The sequence below is a fragment of the Saccopteryx bilineata genome, chromosome 4 (assembly GCF_036850765.1).
Source record: "Saccopteryx bilineata isolate mSacBil1 chromosome 4, mSacBil1_pri_phased_curated, whole genome shotgun sequence".
Classification (NCBI taxonomy): Eukaryota; Metazoa; Chordata; class Mammalia; order Chiroptera; family Emballonuridae; genus Saccopteryx; species Saccopteryx bilineata.
Window position 1 is genome coordinate 215,501,300 of NC_089493.1, and position 19,034 is coordinate 215,520,333.

Here is a 19,034-nt window from a genome sequence, read left to right on the forward strand (position 1 = left end):
CCATAGCTTTATTATGGGTAAAAACAGACTGTATTGAAAACTGATGAAATATGTATACTGTACTTCCATTGTTTCAGTTTTTATTCAAATGCAAATTAAAAAAAAATTAAAATCAACCATAGTGGTTTTACTCTCAGTTCTATACTCAGCAGAGTTTCATGCTATATTCTGACCAGAAGGTGGTGCTCTGACCACTTTTTTTGTATTCTTCCAAACTTCCCTCAAACTAGATGGCAAACATGTATATTTAACTCCTTACAGCAGAGATTAAAAAGAGTCACAAAAATGTAAAGATCATAAGACTTAAATTCTTAGAAAAAGAAATATCTTTGTGGTTTAAAGTAACTAAGAATTTGTGTGTGTGAGTGTGTGTGTGTGTATGTGTGTGTGTGTTAGAATTTTGCTATACATTAAGTCCTAAGATTAACTGAAAACATGGCCTTCACTCGCAGAGGGTGAGACAGAAAAACAACCCGACACCATTTTCATCCGGGAGTGATACTTGAAATGAATGGTGCTTAAATGTGATCAGTGTTGACACACTATGATAACTTCCGAAATTTTCCCCTTTCACTAGCGCTGCCATTCCACCTAAAAGCCGCTTTGGACTCCTCCTTGCCCGTGCCATTTAGGGAAAGCACTCTCACCACTTACCAAAAGCAGGTCGACATCCTCAGACTGAGAGCATGGGGAAGGAGTTTTACAATAATTAGTGTCTGTAAATATTTATAATTGGGCAAAATCTTTTCAACACAAGGAAAAGCATCTTCTGATAGACACAATAGTTTAAACAGTTTTAAAATGCAGACTCTAAAGATAACTCCTTACAGAGACATTCTTTGTTTCCCTTAACAAGCTGTTTGTCTCAAACGTGAAGACAATCTATCCAGTTTTCAGCATAGGTCAGTGTCTTAACATTCCTTATTTCACTCCCATTTTGGACAAAAAAGGCAACAGGATTGCTCTTTGGAACCCCACTTGCTAGAGGAGGGTGAACTGCGCCTGGCTGCCAGTGAGAGTCCCGACAGACCCCCATTCCCTGGGCCAGCGCCAGTTGCATGGGCCTGGAGTAAATCTGCTGATGGATCAGCCTGCCCTGTGTGGCCCGCACTGCGTGGCTATGGCCCTGGGGGAGGTTTTATTTATTAGACTCAGTCTTTTCCTAAGGGAGTGTTGTATATTATGTGATTTTTGGGGGGTTGATATTCAAAATCAGTCTGCATGGTGCCCTAATAAGCTAATCAGCCTGCAGGACTGTTTCACCCTGAAGCCTGTTTGCCACAGAGCACAGAAAGAAAAAAAATGTGTCTACAGAATTATCTAAATCTGTCTACTGAATTTCAAAGCTAATTTGGAGGACACTGATGTAAGTCTCTTTGTTGTTGAATTTAGTTTCACAATATTATCTTCATCTTAGCTCTGAAGACCCAGGAAAAAGAAAAAAAGAGTCTGTGGATATTATTTATATTTCTGTTTCTCATTTACTTATTTATTCTTAAAAGTGCCACACATTTAAAAAAAAAATTTTGTCAAATATAACCTTTGTTCTCAAAATGCCCAGAATTTCAAAACAATTTGCTTTTGAGAGGTATTTGTATGAAGCACATACATAGAGAGAGGAATTGAGGCAGTGGACAGGCATGTGATATATTGAACATTTTCACTGCAATATAGCTAAGAAAATAATTGCCAATTAACAAAGTTCATTTAGAAATTATAGAAACATTTTCCATTGTCAGCACCTTGAGGACATAAATAGTTCAAGATTAAAAAATATGTTATGCAATACCTCATTCTGTGAGACTGATTCTATATTGGTCGAATCGTATGTCCCATAAGCAGAATAATAGGTAATTATTTTTTTCTAATTATAAACTGGAGGCCTTAAAAGGAAGTGTTATCTTTGCCCTAGAACACCAGTCTTAAAGTAGAGTGCACTGGGATGTTGGTTCTTTTTTATGTGGAAAAGGGAATGAGAACCCCTTAGCAGAAATAATAGCTAAATACAAAGAGGACTCCAGCAGTAACACTGATATGTTAATTTTATGGAAGCACTTAAGTTCATGAAGTCAGACAAATACAAAAAAATAGCAAAACTTATATAAAACATTATCATCATTTATTTAAGAGGTAGTTTTTCATTACCACTGATGGCATCGTATTCTTGCTGCCTGGTGGAATAAGAACTCGGAGATCTGGTTTACGGTTATTCATCCCTAAATTCATGGGGGGAGGAGATTTTGCTTGCATACTCTTGTTCAAGTTACCAGGTGAGACCAGCAGACCTGGAGAGTTTCGGGGGTTGCCATACCCGTTCCCTGTTAACACAGAACAGCGAGAGCACTCAGGAAGACATCTAGATTCAAGCACGTTTCTAGAGAATATACTACATGAGATCAAGAATAAAAGCGTAACAGTTTAGGACACACAATAACATCCATTGAAAATCCACAGGATGAATGACTTAACTTCCATATGGAGAGTAACCCCGGTCAGTTACTTAATATTTCTCTGAAAGAAGATTAAAAACTTTTAATGAGAAGAGAGCAAATATATATCAGCTTGCTCAGAAATTAACATATACCTTTTTTTTTCCTATTAAAAAAAGTTCTGTAAGAAAGTTAGAGTCATTCAAGGTCTAAGAAAAGCCCAAGATTGGTCCTGGACTTGAATCGACTAGCTCAGCGGAGCCCTGGCTGGTGTGACTCACACTTTCAGTTCAGTGGTTTGGGTTTTATTTTGCGTTTCTGTGTGTCCTTAAATGAAGAAAGGGCACACCAGCATGACCGTAATTTCTGGGACAGGCAGGAGCAGTCTCTCACATAGCCTGCTGTTCAGTTCCCTTTTTCATGAGTGATTTCTCCCTACTCCCTCCTCGCTGAGTTCGTGCACGACCCTGAAGGCTGGCTGTCCTGCTCACAGAAAACTTCAAAAAGCAGGACTGCTTCTTGGGCGTTAAGATGAAGGGATGGTGCCTCCACTGAAATGCCTGCCGATTCACCATGGCACAGGAGTAGCCACCTAACGTGAACACCGACAGGGTTTTCTTAGGTCTCTGATGGTTAGCCCTGTCTGAACAGATAATGGATATCTGAAAAACTCCATTTCTCACAATTCAAAATATGCTGCCCCATGATAGGAAGAGCTGCGGAGGTAGTCCGGGCAACCTGAGCAGAGGCAGGAAGTCATCTGCTGGCCTCCTCCATCACCTCCGCTGGGAGAAGAAGAGGCTGCAACTACCTGATTCAACAGTCCTTTATGGAAACAAGACTTGTTTTCTATTGCTCTTTAAAGGAGACAGTCAAAGTTTGATTGTTACTTTACAATCATTATTGTAAAGCAGAAATATCTATTACCCCAGGATGAACAATAGCATGTGCTACCCAGAGGGGATGCAAAGACCAGGCCCCTGTCCTCCAAGGCCCGGTGATTTCCATGTTAATCCAGTTCATACCCTTGTACAATGTACAAACCCAGAAAAGGCAACCTGGGGTGAGATGTCTCCACAGAGTAGTCCAGACTAAATGTTACGGAGTTCACAGGAGGGAACAGATTAACCAGTAACGGTTCCCATAGGAGGCAGGAGTTGATGTGGGTCTTGACAAAGGAGAAGAGATAGTACAATACGCGGGGCTTGAGACTGGGCACTGGGAAAGGGCCAAGGTGGGAATTTCCAGAGCAGTCAGGGATACACCTAGTTAAAAGGAAACCCATTAAAAGAAAGGAATGTTGGGGGCTCTGGAAGGACATGAAGGTGGGGCTGTGGAGACCTTGAATTCCAAGCTAACAGATCTTAGATTTAAATGGTGAAAATGAGGGTTGGAAAGCAGAGGAACACAGTCCTCTTAAGTGGAGAGAAAGATGTCCTGGTGTAGGGATAGCCTGTAATTAGGAAGGCCTGGTGGTGGGGACCAGTCTGGCAAGCACTCTGATGGTTGGAGCTAAAGGGGATGAAGAACTGGGAAGGCAAAGCACAGGTATATTTCAGGGGATATTTATGGGAACACCTTTTGAATTAGAATATATTTGAAGCACGTGGCATAGAGCACAATTGTTCTTCATATCCATTCATTTACCTGTTTCATTTCATGCATGAATAAGCAGGCTGAATATATAACAAATAACTACAAGATTAAATCTGTCAATTGGAGTATGCATAAAATCCTCACATTATTTGGGGAAAAAAAGACCCAAAATAAAACAAATGAAATAACCCCCAGACATGCCTTGAGTACACAGTGGTCATTTAAAAAATGTTGGTTGGATATGAAAATAAATTACTCTCCTATAATAAACTTCAAGAAAATTAACTAAATTTTTAAAACGAGCTAAATACGTTGAAAGCCAAAATTTTCTTTTATAGTTAATTGGACAGTTTTCTGTGGCAAAAGTTATTCTATAAAACAAATATATTAACCTTTCATTACTAGAAGAAATAAAAAAAGTATGTTCATAGAGAAATGCTTAATAACATGGAAAGCTCAGAGATATTTTATATTTAATGCATCTTCCTGAATTATTATTGGGACTATGTGAGGACTTTAGTTTTAATTACCAGATTGTATGGATAAAAAGGGAAGGAGAAAACCAAGAGAAAATTTGCCTTGTACTTAACTGTCAGCTGAAGTCCACACTGACACACTGAATACAGATGTCACTTATCTATTAAGTCTGTGTGAAATCTGGTTTAAATAAACAATCAAATGGAAAATTAGCTGGGTAATTTCAAAAGAAAGGGGGGGAAAAAGTCAGTTAAGCAGTGCAATGAAGCTTGAATAGATCAGAAGAAACTAACCCCGCCTGGTAGATGCCGATGCTGGTTTGCATGGAGGAGTTATTTTGCTAAAAGGAAGTAAAACCACTTGGTGAAATGTGTTGTCCTGTGATACGACAAGCACTGAGCCAGTGTGCAAAAATGGAAATGCTTCACGGAGGCTGAGAAAGGTTGCTTTTCTTTTTTATTAAAAAACATTTTCTACAGTAAACTCTGAGAAATTCCAACAAAGCCTACATCTTTTTGCCTGCATTTTAAACAACAATTTGGGCAGCATTGGGAAAAAAATCCCACCTAAACATACATTTCAGTCTTTAATTCAATAAATGCCTCATAACTAAAAAAAAAAAAAAGATTTAAAAAGCATTATTTTTTCCTCTTGGAATATTTCCTATTATTTGGAAATTAAACTATTTTAGAAGATTACTCTTATTTTAAGGTGTTTACATATTGAATGTAAAATCTTTTGAACCACGATGACACTGCTTAAATTCATATTTTTAGATCATAAAGTTATTTTTAAGAACAAATAAATTCTGCCTTTTACTGGCGAATTTCTGCTCTTTTTAGCATATTGTGCCAGCTAGCATTTTGGAGCCGTATAATAACCATTTCTGTTTCCAGCCACCAAGTTGTTATTCTTCTGGCATAATATAGATTCAGGAATGCAAGACTGCGGATCCTAAACCAGTGATATAGAAACCTATCATTTCAAAATCAATGATGAATACATGCGTGTGGTTTGCTGCTAAGAAGAGCCTGCATTTAAACCAGCTCGGAAACCACGGCCTCCTCCTCACTCAGAACGCTGTGGCCCGACTTGAGGCTGCTGTCCTCCCAGAAGATAAATTCACCAAAGAGAACGGGCTATTTCAAAGTCAGGGGTCAGGGAGGTGGGAAACACCACCTCTCAATAACCTTCCGATACACAGACTCATCCTTCCTTCACGCTATGTCTTAAAATGACCCTCTGCCTGAACAATGATCAATTTCAATGTGACTGTATGCAGATGTCACATTCCCTGAACCACTTAAAAGCATAAAAATTATAAAGCATGATTGAATGGATTTCCTGATTACAGATCACAAGAAAATGAAGAACAGACCAACGTTAGACTAACTTTCTTTTATAGTTCATTTGATTATAAAAATATTGTTTCACATAACATAAAACAATTTAAGCATTCACTATATAATTTGTATGAAAAATAAGAGAATCTACCTCAATTGGTTACAAGTTTCTAAACACTAATGTTAAAAGTAGTGTAAATACACAGAACTTGAAATGTGGTGTTAGAAGAAAAAGATTTTTTTTCTTTCCGGTTAACTTGGAACCCCTCGCTGCCCCCCCTTTCTGTGACTCCTATTGTAAGAGGTTGTAAATTCAAAGACCATATTCCTGGCTTAAGTTGTAATGAGGAGGACATTTTGCCTTGTCTCACAGCTGAATTGAGCGTGCAGCTCTCTTTGAGCCCAAAGTTCTGAAATTTTCTCTTATTTGGATATTTAAACATTTTGAGTCTTTTTCACTGTGTTTTTTTTTTTCTTTCCTTTTCTGGGTCTTTCAGTAACAAATGAAAGCATATAAAACTAATAAGCACAAAACAAAAACTAGTTCTTAGGAATCAAGGCTAGTTTTTTCATCAGCACAACCTTTTTTTCAGTTTCCAATATTGTCGATTTGACTATTCCCTCTCTCCCTCTTCCAATTCCAATCAGATACCAAATCTTGTTAATTTTTCTCAAAAATGTCTCTCTCCATCACCAGTGCCACCATCTGAGTTTAGGCTTTCATCCCCATTTACTTGGTCTTTCAATAACCTATGTGGGGGTCCCCGGTCTGTGCTTGAAGAGTCTTCGCTGGCCCTCACGGTGGGCTTCGGGAAGGTGGTAAGCTCCGGACGCAGTATGCAAGCTTATGTGCACATGTGTGATAACACTAAATCTAATGCAGAGTGCCGACCCACCCAGGGAAGTCTTGTCAAAGCGCTGCTTCCATCATGTTCCTTGCTCAGATCAAACTTAATACTGTTGGGTCAGTGCCCTGTGTGGCTGTCAGGACTGTGCCGAGTTTGACCCACTCTAGTCATCTAATCTAATTTCCAATGGCCACTGTCAAATATGCAGCCCTCTGTAAACCTCTCAGTCTTTGTTCCAGCAATTTCACAACTTGTGTGTGCCCTCCTGTTTGAGGCAAATTCTTGTTTTTTAAGAATCAGCTAATGTCCCAACTCTTTCATGATGCCTTTCAGAGAATTTCTGTCTACCTTGCAGCTCACTCTCCTCTATAATCCTGCTGCAGAGGCAGTGATGTATGTATCGTATTAGTTCTTTTAAGTGTTTTAAGTGCTCACAAAACAAGATATACAAAATATAAAAAATGAAGAATTATTCAGAAATGACTAAAAAAAGTTAAGTTACTGAAGGAATGTCAGATGACAACTTAAAATGGAAAGTGTACTTGCTAATTTCAAACATTGCAGGACTCTCCTCTTTATGTCACTTGAGAACATTTTCTTCTTTAGATGATTACATATTGATAACCAAGCACATCAGTAACACAAAGTGCTTATCTACCATAAAATATAAAAGTCAGGTAAGTGCCCACCTTCTAAATTTGTTATAGAGAGTTCATTAGAGCTTTTTATTCACCTGTTAATCATTTCACAGCACATTACCTTAGCTAACTGAAAGTATTAGAACCAAGTAAGTAGAAATTTTCTCTAATAAAAAAGAAAACTCTGAGACACTGGATCTTTTCTTCTGCAAGGACAAGTGTTTATTGCCATAGGTCGTTTCTATATCGAGAAGAACTTCAACGATAATTTACTCATATGACATTTTCTCCCAAAAGATTAGCTACATGGTTTAGGGGGAAAATGGTGAAAGAGTGGCAATTAAGAGTGAATAGGATTTATTAGATGGTGCAGGGAAAGACTTGCCAGAGGGACTGAATGATGACAAAGACCTCAGAGTCATGACTAAAATTCTAGAAGAACTGCACTTTTAAGAAGATAAAATATCCAGTGTTTTAGAGTATGCAGTTTTCAGAAGTTGGAAAAGTAGGCTTGGCTAGGATCAGCCTCTCAGATCATATTAACTTGTACTGTAGACTCGCTACATTTTATACGGTAGAAAATGAGCCAAAGTTAGTTTGTGAGTGGTTAAGTGATATTGTTAACTCTGACTGCGAGGAAAATACCAATACCCACAGTGGAAAGAATAGATGAAAGAGGGTAAGGTGCTAACAGGGAAGCTGGTTAGGACGCACCTGCCACAGAGCACATGAGGAATGAGGTCTGATCGAGGTGATGGGGACAGGGAGATGTACAAGGCAGAGGAGAGTTAAGAACAACAAAAACTAAAGTAGATAAATCCAAGTTCTAGTCATGAGATGGAACTCCTTCAACCATACTGAGCCTTAGTTTTGTCAATACTAAATAGTATTTTCAGTAGCTAGAGAGAAGCATTAAAGTAATCTGAATAAAAGACTCACACACTTGCCTGAGACAGCCATTCCCACATGACTGCACAATATTAATATGAACAGACACTTTATATACCGTATTTCCCCGTGTATATGATGCTCCTATGTATAAGACACACCTTAATTTTGGGGCCTGGATTTTGAAAAAAAAAATGTATTACATAAGGTTACTGAATTCAAGTTTTATTCATCCTAAAATTCATACAATTCCTCATCACTGTCAAAACTCCCATCCATTAGCTTGTCCTCATCTGTGTCTGATGATGAATCACTGTCTTCATATATTGCCTCGTCCATAGTTCCATCTACGAGAAACGCAAGTAAAAAAACCCTACAACCACTATATAAGATGTACTCAGTTTTTAGACCCCAAATTTTTTTGGAAAAGAGTGCATCTTATACATGGGGAAATATGGTAAAGCGTCCGTTATTGCGCATAGATATAAAACACCTTTAAATCCTCACAACAACTGGATTACATAGTGAGAAAAATGAAAAGAGAGGTCCAGTAAGTTTCCCAATGCCAAACCATTACCAACTGGTAGAGCCATGATTTGAACCCAGCAGTGAGTCCAGAGTCCATGCTCTGAAGTATAACACTGCCTCTCTTCTTGAGAACCAGTCATTTTGACAACGTTTTGTGTCAAATCTCATTCTGAAATGACAAGAATACTAACAAACAGAGGAAACATATGAAGTGTGAGATCAGAAACATGAGACTCAGAGGTCCTTTTGAGGCAGAGGTGATATGGAGGCTTGAGAAACACCGTACATGTTCAACTTGCCATTATAAATAGCTGTTCTGGTTCAGGAGATGCTGAACTTGTACAGTGGTGGGCAAAATTAGGTACACAGTTGTTCATATGCAAAAAGACGTGTTTTATGATTATTACAATAGCTTTATTAACTCAAAGGAATGTCACAGTGCAACTGTAAACCTATTTTGCTCACCCCTATATAAAAACAAACAGAATGGTGACATTCTAAGCCATATTTCTGGCCTCTGTCTGGATAAATATTTACAATAGAAAATATTGGGTTTAACTACACTAAATGCCAGAGCAGTTGTTTAACTTTGATGTGTTGCTCAAGTGGACAAATATGCTTTTAAGAGCAAATTTTATAATATTTTAGTCCATAATCTCTCCTGCAACACAGGGCAAAGATGTTTACCTACCTATTGTCAATTTAAGAGACCAGCTTCCAGAAGCACTTAACAAGATACTGAAATACCCAGTATTTTATAGTATCTGCTATTAGTTATTATCTGAAAAACAATTTATAATTATAATTATATATAAGTATATAAAATTTAATTTGTTTAGTAATTTTGGGAATTTGAAGCAAAGTGTCACAGAAAAACTGAACATATTAAGCTGAATGTATATACTTCTGCTTTTACTTCAGCAAAATGTTTTACCAATATATGTTTTCCCTTCACTAAAGCAATTTTGAAAACATTTACACAGTAAACTGTCTTGTTAAACTAGAGAAGCCACATACATAATAATGTTCATCACCACCAATTCATTTTACATTTCATTTTTTTTAAGTTTTAAGTAAGTTAGTTTCAGGACACTTTTTGTTTTTCAAACATACCTATTTTCACAAAAAATTATTTTAAATTGTATATAGTAGATTTGTTCATACAACCCACTACTCTACTGGAAGCAACACACTTACAATAGTTTTAGTGGAAAAATATGATGAACTTCTAGACCTTAGTCCTACATGTACTTTGCCCTCAATGCCTGAAACTGTTAAAGGTGCTAGGAACTGTAAGTTATTCAGCTGTTGTGAATCACAGTTTATTTTTTGTTTTGGGGGTTTTTATTTTGTTTTCTAGAGAAAAGATCTTTTTCATGGGATAGCTCTAAGGGAAAATGCAACCACAAAACATTTGGAGGACAGAAATCTGGAAATGATGAACGTTTCAATATGTCTACTGTAGAACAGGGCAAATCAGATTTCTGATTCTTTCTTTGGTAAAGACTGCTGATTACAGATTTTTGAACATAAAATTGCTCCACTCTATCTGGGGGTTTCATAGGGAAATATATAATATAATAATGCATAATGTTAGACTAAAAAGAAACTCCTGTGAAATCTCAGTGCCTTTGTGGTATATTCTTAGAAAAATACCCCAAGAATACACCTAAGCCAAAACTATTTTTGGCTGTACCAGTTAGAGGGCATCAGATATTCTAAAAAGAAACTTGTTTCTTCTGCTTGACCATGTCATCTTGATGCAGACTCAAACTTTCATGAATATCTATCTATCCCACTTGTCCTTGATGTGTTTTGCTTACTATCTTTTGTGAAATTAAGTCTGTCTGCCAACTAGATATTGAACTTTAAACATTCAACACATACAATAGGCTCTACGTTGTAAGGCAAAAGTAAAGAATTTTTATTTTTACTAAGTTGTTTTTCCAAAGATCAAGAGCCCATGTCATAAAGTGGATTTGTGTTGGCAAGCCACTCACTCATTTGTCCTAACAGTCATGTGGGTCAGGCATGATCATTCTAACTTTTGACAGATGAGGAAACTGAGGTTCAGGAGCTTCTGTGACTTGTCAGTAAGTGAAAGAGCTTTGATTTGAATCCAAAACACAAAATACTTCCACTATGTTATTACAAAAGCCAGATGTTTTGGATTTAGCCTGCATCCTATATTTCTCCTTCTTTCTCTGAATAAAGGCTCATTTGCTAATAAGGAAGAAATTGACAATCTGATGATTCCAGTGTAAAAAGACATTCAAAATATCATTCTGCTTTGTGTACTGATTTACTGCAGGGATAGTTTTTAATTGCAACATAAAAATTATATTGAACCTTGCTATCTTCAAAAAATTTCACTTAACGATGTATGATAGATTGATGACTCACTTAATTGTTCACTTCTTGTGATTTTGGGGCTGTCTCTTTGCTAAAAATGAGGGGGTGTCTTCATTATTGACATAATCACTCATTCTTTCAGTTATTTTTATAAACAAAAATATTGAGACAGTATAAATTAGAGAGAACGTGACAGAAGAGAATGAATAATAACTTGTGGTTTTAACATGTACACTGCAGCAAACTTAGCAGAAGATCATAATGTTCAAAGTGAAATGTGCTGCACTGCACTGTACTCTCTCCTTCTGCCTCGGATCCATTAATACGCCCTCTTTACTCCCAACCTGGAGGGTAAGGGCCGTGCAGATGTCTCTGTGATGACTACTTGTGCCCTGTACACTGAATAAATATCACTGGAATTGCATTAAATTAAGCTTTTTTTTTTCTGCTTAGAAAATATAAGGACAAATAATTACAATACTAACAATAGCTAACACTTATTAACAAGCATTTACTCTGGTGCAGAAACTGTGAGGTGTCTTACATTGGTTATCTCATTTAATTTTCACAACAATCCTGCAAAATGGGAATTCACAAACATTTCGAGGGCAATAATGTCATCCCTAAAATAACTTGTATATCATATGTTTTCCTTGGTAATTTTATTAGTCTGAATATCTGCTTCTGGAATATTTTCCCAAATTACTGCTTGAGCAAAAGTTTTACTCCTTGATTTTATAGTTTTCTTTGAATTGCTTACTATTACACAAAAAGTTCATTTTTTATGATTGTTATGTAAACTAATGTTATGTTTGAATATGTAAGTTGAGCATAGATTTGGATTTGCTATTATTACTGTAATAACCTATTTTCATACAGCAAGGCTCTCTATCCCCGCCCACTGTAAATACAAACACAATCAGTTCTTTAATGTAACCGCAGGCTATAAGTGGAGTCCAAGGTAAAAAAATTGTGAAAGTAGAGCGGGGTGTTTAGTAAAACAGTATGTTAGGATTAAGTTCAGTTAAAACAATTGAAATGGAGCAATACCACATAAACACAATGACACATCTGTGGTTTAAATATTGAAATTGTCAAACGTTTTGGTGCAATAATTTTCTTTAGTTTAAAGTAAACTAAAAGAATATATTTGATTTAATCTTTCAAATGTGAGATTATATCATGACCATAATACTTTGAATTGAAATTCAAATGAAACATACTATGTAAATCTAACTGCAAAATTTAAGTGAGTGGCAAAGTTTTACTTAAAAACAGCAAATTAGAGTTTTGGCAGATAGCCCTGCAATCTGGAAAAGTCCCTGGTAGGTAAAAAACCGATTTGCAAAGGAGGTTTTTTTTTAACCACATCTCTCCTTCAGCATCTGCTGTCTGTTGCTGCACATTTTCATGTCACTGATGATTTTGAAAAGAGCTTTCCTTTCCATATTATGTCCCAATAAAATCTCATGGTGATGTCAGAAACACGGAAGAGAGATACCAATAGTTCACAGAAAATAAAACTGCTAAGAGAAAAAGAAAATTTGAGTAAAACAAATAATTTAAGAGAAAATATTATGCGCCCGAATTAATATTAAAAATGAACAAAATTTTGTATCAGCCACATTCCTAGGTAAAATCAGTGAGATATGAATGAAGAGAGCAATGTTCACAGTGCCTTACTGAATGTAACAGAAGGATAAGAAATAAAAAAAGACATGTGAGGTCAGCAATCCTGCTTTACAAAGGGCTCTATAATCTGTTAAAACACTCTTTATGGTTATAATTTGTTTTTTCCTCCAGAAATCAAACTACTTAAGAATTAAGTCAAACCAAAGGGGTTAAAGCAGATCTTGGGACATCCTAACTCGGACTGTAACGCTGTTCACTTGTCCTCTCTTTAAGCAGCCTCTCTCACTGCAACATTGGCCCTAGAGAACGGTGTCCAGGTGCTGCTCTCGGGACTCTCTCTGGGATTCCTCCACTCTTGTGTATAGAAAGTGGACACTGATTTTGTGGCAGTAGCTCCATATCAGATCATGCAACCGAAGAACCTGGTGTAATAAATCTAGATAACTTGATTTCGGTTAAAAAGATTGTTGTTACTTAATTTCATAGATACTGATAAAGCAATATTGTTGGATCTTTATTTGTGTTTTGGGTGAACTCCCAAGGTAAAACTGCAAACAAACTCAGAATTTTTACTGAGAACAAAGCAAACTAACGGAATATTTTCGACACAAGAATCCATCTATTAACTTGGAATTTTTCACATGCTGCTTAGTAATATTGGAAAAGTGATTAAAATTATATTTCTATAATATAAAAGCAGTTTTCTTATTTGAGAGTAACTAAATGGCATCCCTCTCCCCTTCTGGAGCATTGTGTTTTGTAGGCAACAAAAATGCAAACTTGTTAAAGCAAATCTTTAGACTAAAATTTTAACCTCTTCGCTGACATTTTAAATCACTAAGAATTTCAGAGAAGTCTCTTTGGCTGATAAGAAGGTCAGCTGAGAAACTTTTGATAAGTATGCTCAAAAACAAAAACTTGCAAAACAATGGCACTGGTAAAGAATAATAAGCATTGAATGACCTTTTCCTCTCCTCACTTGCTTCTATTTTATATATGAAAAACATTCCTTTTTCCATGCTAAATGAATTTCAAAAGAAGTCATGCAAGTGAAGTTTTATGACTACATGATCATAACACATTGTACATAAATGGATACTATCAACATTTGTGCCTTAGCCCCAATGTGAGTTTAAGTTCAAGGTTCTAAGGGTAAGATCTTTCTAGATGGAATTTTTTTCAGTGTCTGGAAGCCAGGTCTCCTTATGTACTGCTCAGTGATTTATCTACAGCAGTACACTGCCACAAGTCTCCATGTATTTAGCTGATATAAATTAAGCATTCTAGCAGTGACAATGCTTGACAACCAAACTCATAAGATAATAAACTATTGACAATCAACATAAGGAAACAGCTGTTAGTGTCTTTTTATATAAAATGATATCTAATTTACTATAAATGCCAACTAATATTATTAACCAATATACATAAATCTCCTTTGCCTTATTGTCAAATAACTATGTAGACTGTAAAATTTTCTTAAAATTTTAAAATGATTCCTAACAGTTCTCTTTCTCTCTCTCTTCTTCCTCTCTTTCTCCTTCTTTGCTTTTGGTCTTAACCATGAATCAGTAAATCCTTGAACATACTGGTAACTTCCTACTTAATAATAAGTAGGATCTCTGCATCCAGAGATGTTATCCAAGAGAAAACAAAGCGTACTCATAGGACATTGAATAATCCCATACAGGGCATCGCTGTGCTCATTGTTTTTTCTATTAAATCTGATGATTATAAAAACTCAACTGAACTTGACCTTACAATCATCAATAACCACTTAAGATTAGCATGTTAAAGCTTCAATATGCAGAGATATGACAAAATGTAACTTTAAAAGCAATGACTTTTAATTTTGGTTGTTGCGTGGAAAGGATTAAGTAGTGGATGAATACCTGTCAACTGAAACTTAGAAATATCACTATTACTAATGTACTATAATGACTTCCTGTATATTTCTCTTATACAAGAGTACAACCCCATCCTGTTACATCTTTATTACCACTTGCCTTCATCTTTGAAATTATTTTTATTTATTTATTTTTTTTCTGAAGCTGGAAACGGGGAGAGACAGTCAGACAGACTCCCGCATGCGCCTGACCGGGATCCACCCGGCACGGCCACCAGGGGCAACGCTCTGCCCACCAGGGAGCGATGCTCTGCCCCTTTGGGGTTTCGCTCTGCGAGACCAGAGCCACTCTAGCGCCTGGGGCAGAGGCCAAGGAGCCATCGCCAGTGCCCGGGCCATCTTTGCTCCAATGGAGCCTTGGCTGTGGGGAGGGGAAGAGAGAGACAGAGAGGAAGGAGGGGGGAGGGTGGAGAAGCAAATGAGCGCTTCTCCTATGTGCCCTGGCCGGGAATCAAACCCGGGTCCCCCGCATGCCAGGCCGACACTCTACCGCTGAGCCAACCAGCCAGGGCCTGAAATTATTTAAAGAGATAAGAGGTTTGTTGTTTTAATAGGTGATTTGTGATGGTTTGAGATACCAACCCACATTTCATTTTCTGCTATATATCAGCTTTTTGGGTTTTCCATTAAATATGTTAGAAAAGTTAGTAAAACCTTATTGGCCAACCATGCTCAGTCATTTAATCAAGTAATCATTCATTATTTATTCATTATATACAGTATCTAAAGAATATATTACATTTTGAATTACAGATAAAGAGCATACCTTTTTATTTTAAATTCCATAACTTCATGGATATATTCTTTCCATTTTTTACATCAACACTATTAAAAATTTATTTCTATAAAATTAACTTCTCCTTCATTTTGTTAACAAACATTTTCTGACTTAATGATGTTAACAAACATTTACTGATGTGCTATCTTTTACGTTTCAAGCTGGGACTACACTGAATAAAATACAATTTGCCTCCAGAGGGGTGAGTGTCCAGGAGAAAGACATGTGCCCAGTTATTGCACCTGCAATGCAATGAGATAAGTAGTGTAGGTAGATGCCACAGGAGAAGAGAGGACAGGTGCATAATTCTTTCTGGAAGAGACAGGAGGGTTTCCTAAAGGGCTGGACTGAACTCGGACGGATGACAAGGAGTTCTCAGTAGCATGAAGCAGGAGCGCTAAGAATGCATCCAGAAGGCAAGCAGCCCCGACTCTGTTTGGAAAGTGGAAGCACAATGTAGCTGCTAAGAGTCGGTACCCTGAAGACAGACTGCCTGGGTTCTACCGTGGCCAAGTACTTAACCTCTTTGTGCCTCAGTCCCACTATCTATAGATGGGCATAATATGAATATCTATTTTAAAGTACTTTTAAGATAATAAATGAGTTACTTTTCATAAAGAACAATTTAAATGTATGCTGTTATTAGAGTTGGAGTACAGGGTTCTTGGTGACAGTGACCGAAAGGAAGGTTTAAGACTGGAAAACAGGTTGGGCCAGAAATAAGAGGCTCGTGGTTAATTCTGAAAGAGCTGGGAAGCCATTGCTAGATTTTAGGCCTGTGAATGATGACCTGTAATTAATGTAAGGCTTTGAGAAAGACTAATCAGTGATGGGGAGACTGGAGTGAGATGCACTGTGAAACAGGGAGATGAATTAGGGGTATAGGGTGTTGGTATTAGCCTGACCCAGGGGAGTAGGGTAAGAATGGAATGAAAGGGGTGGATCTAGGAAGCACCTTGGTGGCAGAATTGGTAAGATTTGGTGACTTGCCAGGTGATGGCGGGAGGGAGAGGGGGTGGTTCAGGGACTAGATGGGAAAGATGCTTTATGTTCTGATATAGCTGAGCAGACAATGTTGATCGCTTTGGTCATCACAGGCACACCACAAATGTCAAATTCACTTCCCTCACAAGACTGTCCTTTTTACAAGTTGAGATGATTTGATTTGAAAAAGAAATGACAAAGACTTAAAATTATTTAACTTAATTGCAGAGTCTTGCCCATTGGCCTCAGAGTTTCTCACTTTATTAGAGGCCTTGTATTCCAAAGACAATAGTCAAAATTTGGAAGGTATCTTTTTGGCTATTTTGCTTCAGTTTTCTGTTCTGAAAATGTAGACATTCTGGCTGGCCTTGTTTCCCCCCGGTGTTATGTGATTCTCTGACATCAGCACAGATATATTCAGCCTGGACATACGATACTGTCTGGCACGGAAAGAGGGGAAGACAGTAGAGCATGTGAGCAGGACATGACAGCTAAGCTCAAGGCTAATTGGCATCTGCAACAGGTGTTCTGTGGAACCAGAGTTAGAAAGGGGTTTTTCTTCTTTTTTTAAAAAGTGGGGAAGTAATTCTTTCACAGCTACATAGAAATTATGAATATTATATACTCATGACTACAAGAACAATCATCAAAATATAATATTTATTAGCATGAGGGTGTAACAATTGTTTTCCTTTCTGTTTTCTTTGAAGATTTTTGAAGTAGAAGGTTCTCATGCCTCCTGAAGTAGGAGGATGAATTTGCTAAGCTTGTAAGATTTTTTCTTAGTTCAATGATGCTATAACCTATACATGGCTAACTTTTATGCTTTCAATATTATTTACTCTGTCCCTGGAGGGCCATTAAACTTAGTGGGCTGTCAGGGAATTGACAATGACAGCATAACTGAACAACCAAGCACTTCTCATTTTCAATGTGGGATTCTAAAGCATTCTAGCTGTTAAGCAGTAATAAGAGGCCACTTCCATCAAAGCTAAGTAACTCACTACCTCCACTCCACACGTTTTTTACTACTTCTAATAACTTTCATATCCACTGTGGGCTGTTCCCATTAGAGCAAGCAAATGGGTGCAGACAAGTGCTGGATAAAATATCATAACAAATAAACCATTTTTCTTATATTATCTTTTTTGTTTGTTTGTTTTTGTGACAACCCAATTCTTAGGTCTGCACAGTTCTTTCTAACCACAGTGTTTACCAGAGACTTGAATCCAAGAAACACTGGGTCTGGCTTGGATCTGGTGCTGTAATGTGGAGGCAATAAGCCACAGAGTATTTTTGAGAGGAAAAATGAACATTTCATTTCAATATCTAGAAAAATAGTATATTGAGTTTACTCATTCATTTGACTCTATTTTTTAAAAGACAGATAAAATAGGAAGCAGTGCCATTGATTCTATTTATTAATTCACTGTATACTTCTAATATTTTTCCTTCATTACTCACTGAATTAGGGAAGAGCCAATAACAGAAGTGAGATTGCCCCCAAATGGATATATTCGTAAAAATGTTTGTTATATCAATTTTCTTTATCTTCTTTCTTATAATTAGCATGCTACTATATTTGACCCTAGCAAAAATATTTTAATTAGGCTGTCCATGGATATTTCAATAAACTTGATTTTTTTTGACATTTCAAACATAACCTTGTGTCATTCACGCCTGCCTCCTATTATTTTAACTATATCACATGTACCAGCTTGCAGGAATTACCATGGTTACTTGTTATGCCGATAGTGAACAGCAGTTAGTATTCAAAAGTATTGCATGCTGTTTTATCTCTACATTGAAAATGGCATCATTATCTCAACAATCACAGCAATATGAATTAATATAGAATTCTGAAGAAATGTGACTATGAGGCAATTGGCCAGAGTGGAAGACACTCTTAAGAGCTGTGATATATTGAAGAGGCTTTTTTTGGGTCAACACTCTATTTATAATTGTTTCTATAAGAGCTTATTTTAATGCTAAATATGGTTTTAGTTTATTGAATTATTGTTGAATGATTATAATCCAACCCCTCCTTTTCTCTTTGTATATATAGAGTTATATAGATATATAGGAGTTTGGTACTTCTTTGGGTAGGAAGTGAGTCACATTTCATGTGAAATGATTAACAAATACCTCAAATGGCAAGGCTGGCTAAAGGCACTCATGTGGCTAGGGATGGTATTTAGGATTAAATTGATTGGATTAGAACCCTCAATTCTCTATGTTGACTAGTTGAAGTTCTAGTAAGATAAGTTCTAATCAATAAACATTCTTCTTTTAAGGCAGTATACATGCCATTCCTATTCAGAAAAGTGCTTTCCAAATCCTTGGGACCATTTTTCCATGCTTCTCACAGATATCTCAACTTTACTTGGTTCAAAAGACTTATTTGTTGCAAATCTCCAGTAAAGGAACTGTGCACAATGATACACAGAGCAGTACAGAAGTCTCCACTCACCTGCACTGGTGCCTGCACCGGATGTGAGGTCTCCACCCATCAGACCACCTACGAATTAAAAAGGAAAATTAAAAGGAGAAAGGCTAAATAAAGGTCTACAGAACAACACCCTTTACCCTTAGCAACCTCAGTATTTTGTCCTCTTTCAGAAGTCCTAAATTTGTA

The 19,034-nt window shown here is 36.9% G+C and overlaps 1 protein-coding gene across 17 annotated transcripts in view; it reads right to left on the reverse strand.

Annotated features, from left to right (window-relative positions):
* MEF2C (myocyte enhancer factor 2C) overlaps positions 1–19,034 on the reverse strand; it is a 168,958-nt gene that overhangs the window by 11,179 nt on the left and 138,745 nt on the right. For 11 of the 17 annotated variants that reach the window (XM_066273793.1, XM_066273787.1, XM_066273781.1 and 8 more), the window contains 3 exons: positions 18,870–18,917; positions 2,146–2,318; positions 655–678 (listed from right to left, as the gene is read on the reverse strand). In XM_066273793.1, coding sequence (XP_066129890.1) covers positions 655–678; positions 2,146–2,318; positions 18,870–18,917 — 245 coding nt within the window. The remainder of the gene's footprint in view (positions 1–654; positions 679–2,145; positions 2,319–18,869; positions 18,918–19,034) is intronic. The other 6 variants (XM_066273794.1, XM_066273789.1, XM_066273792.1 and 3 more) reach the window with 1 other exon arrangement.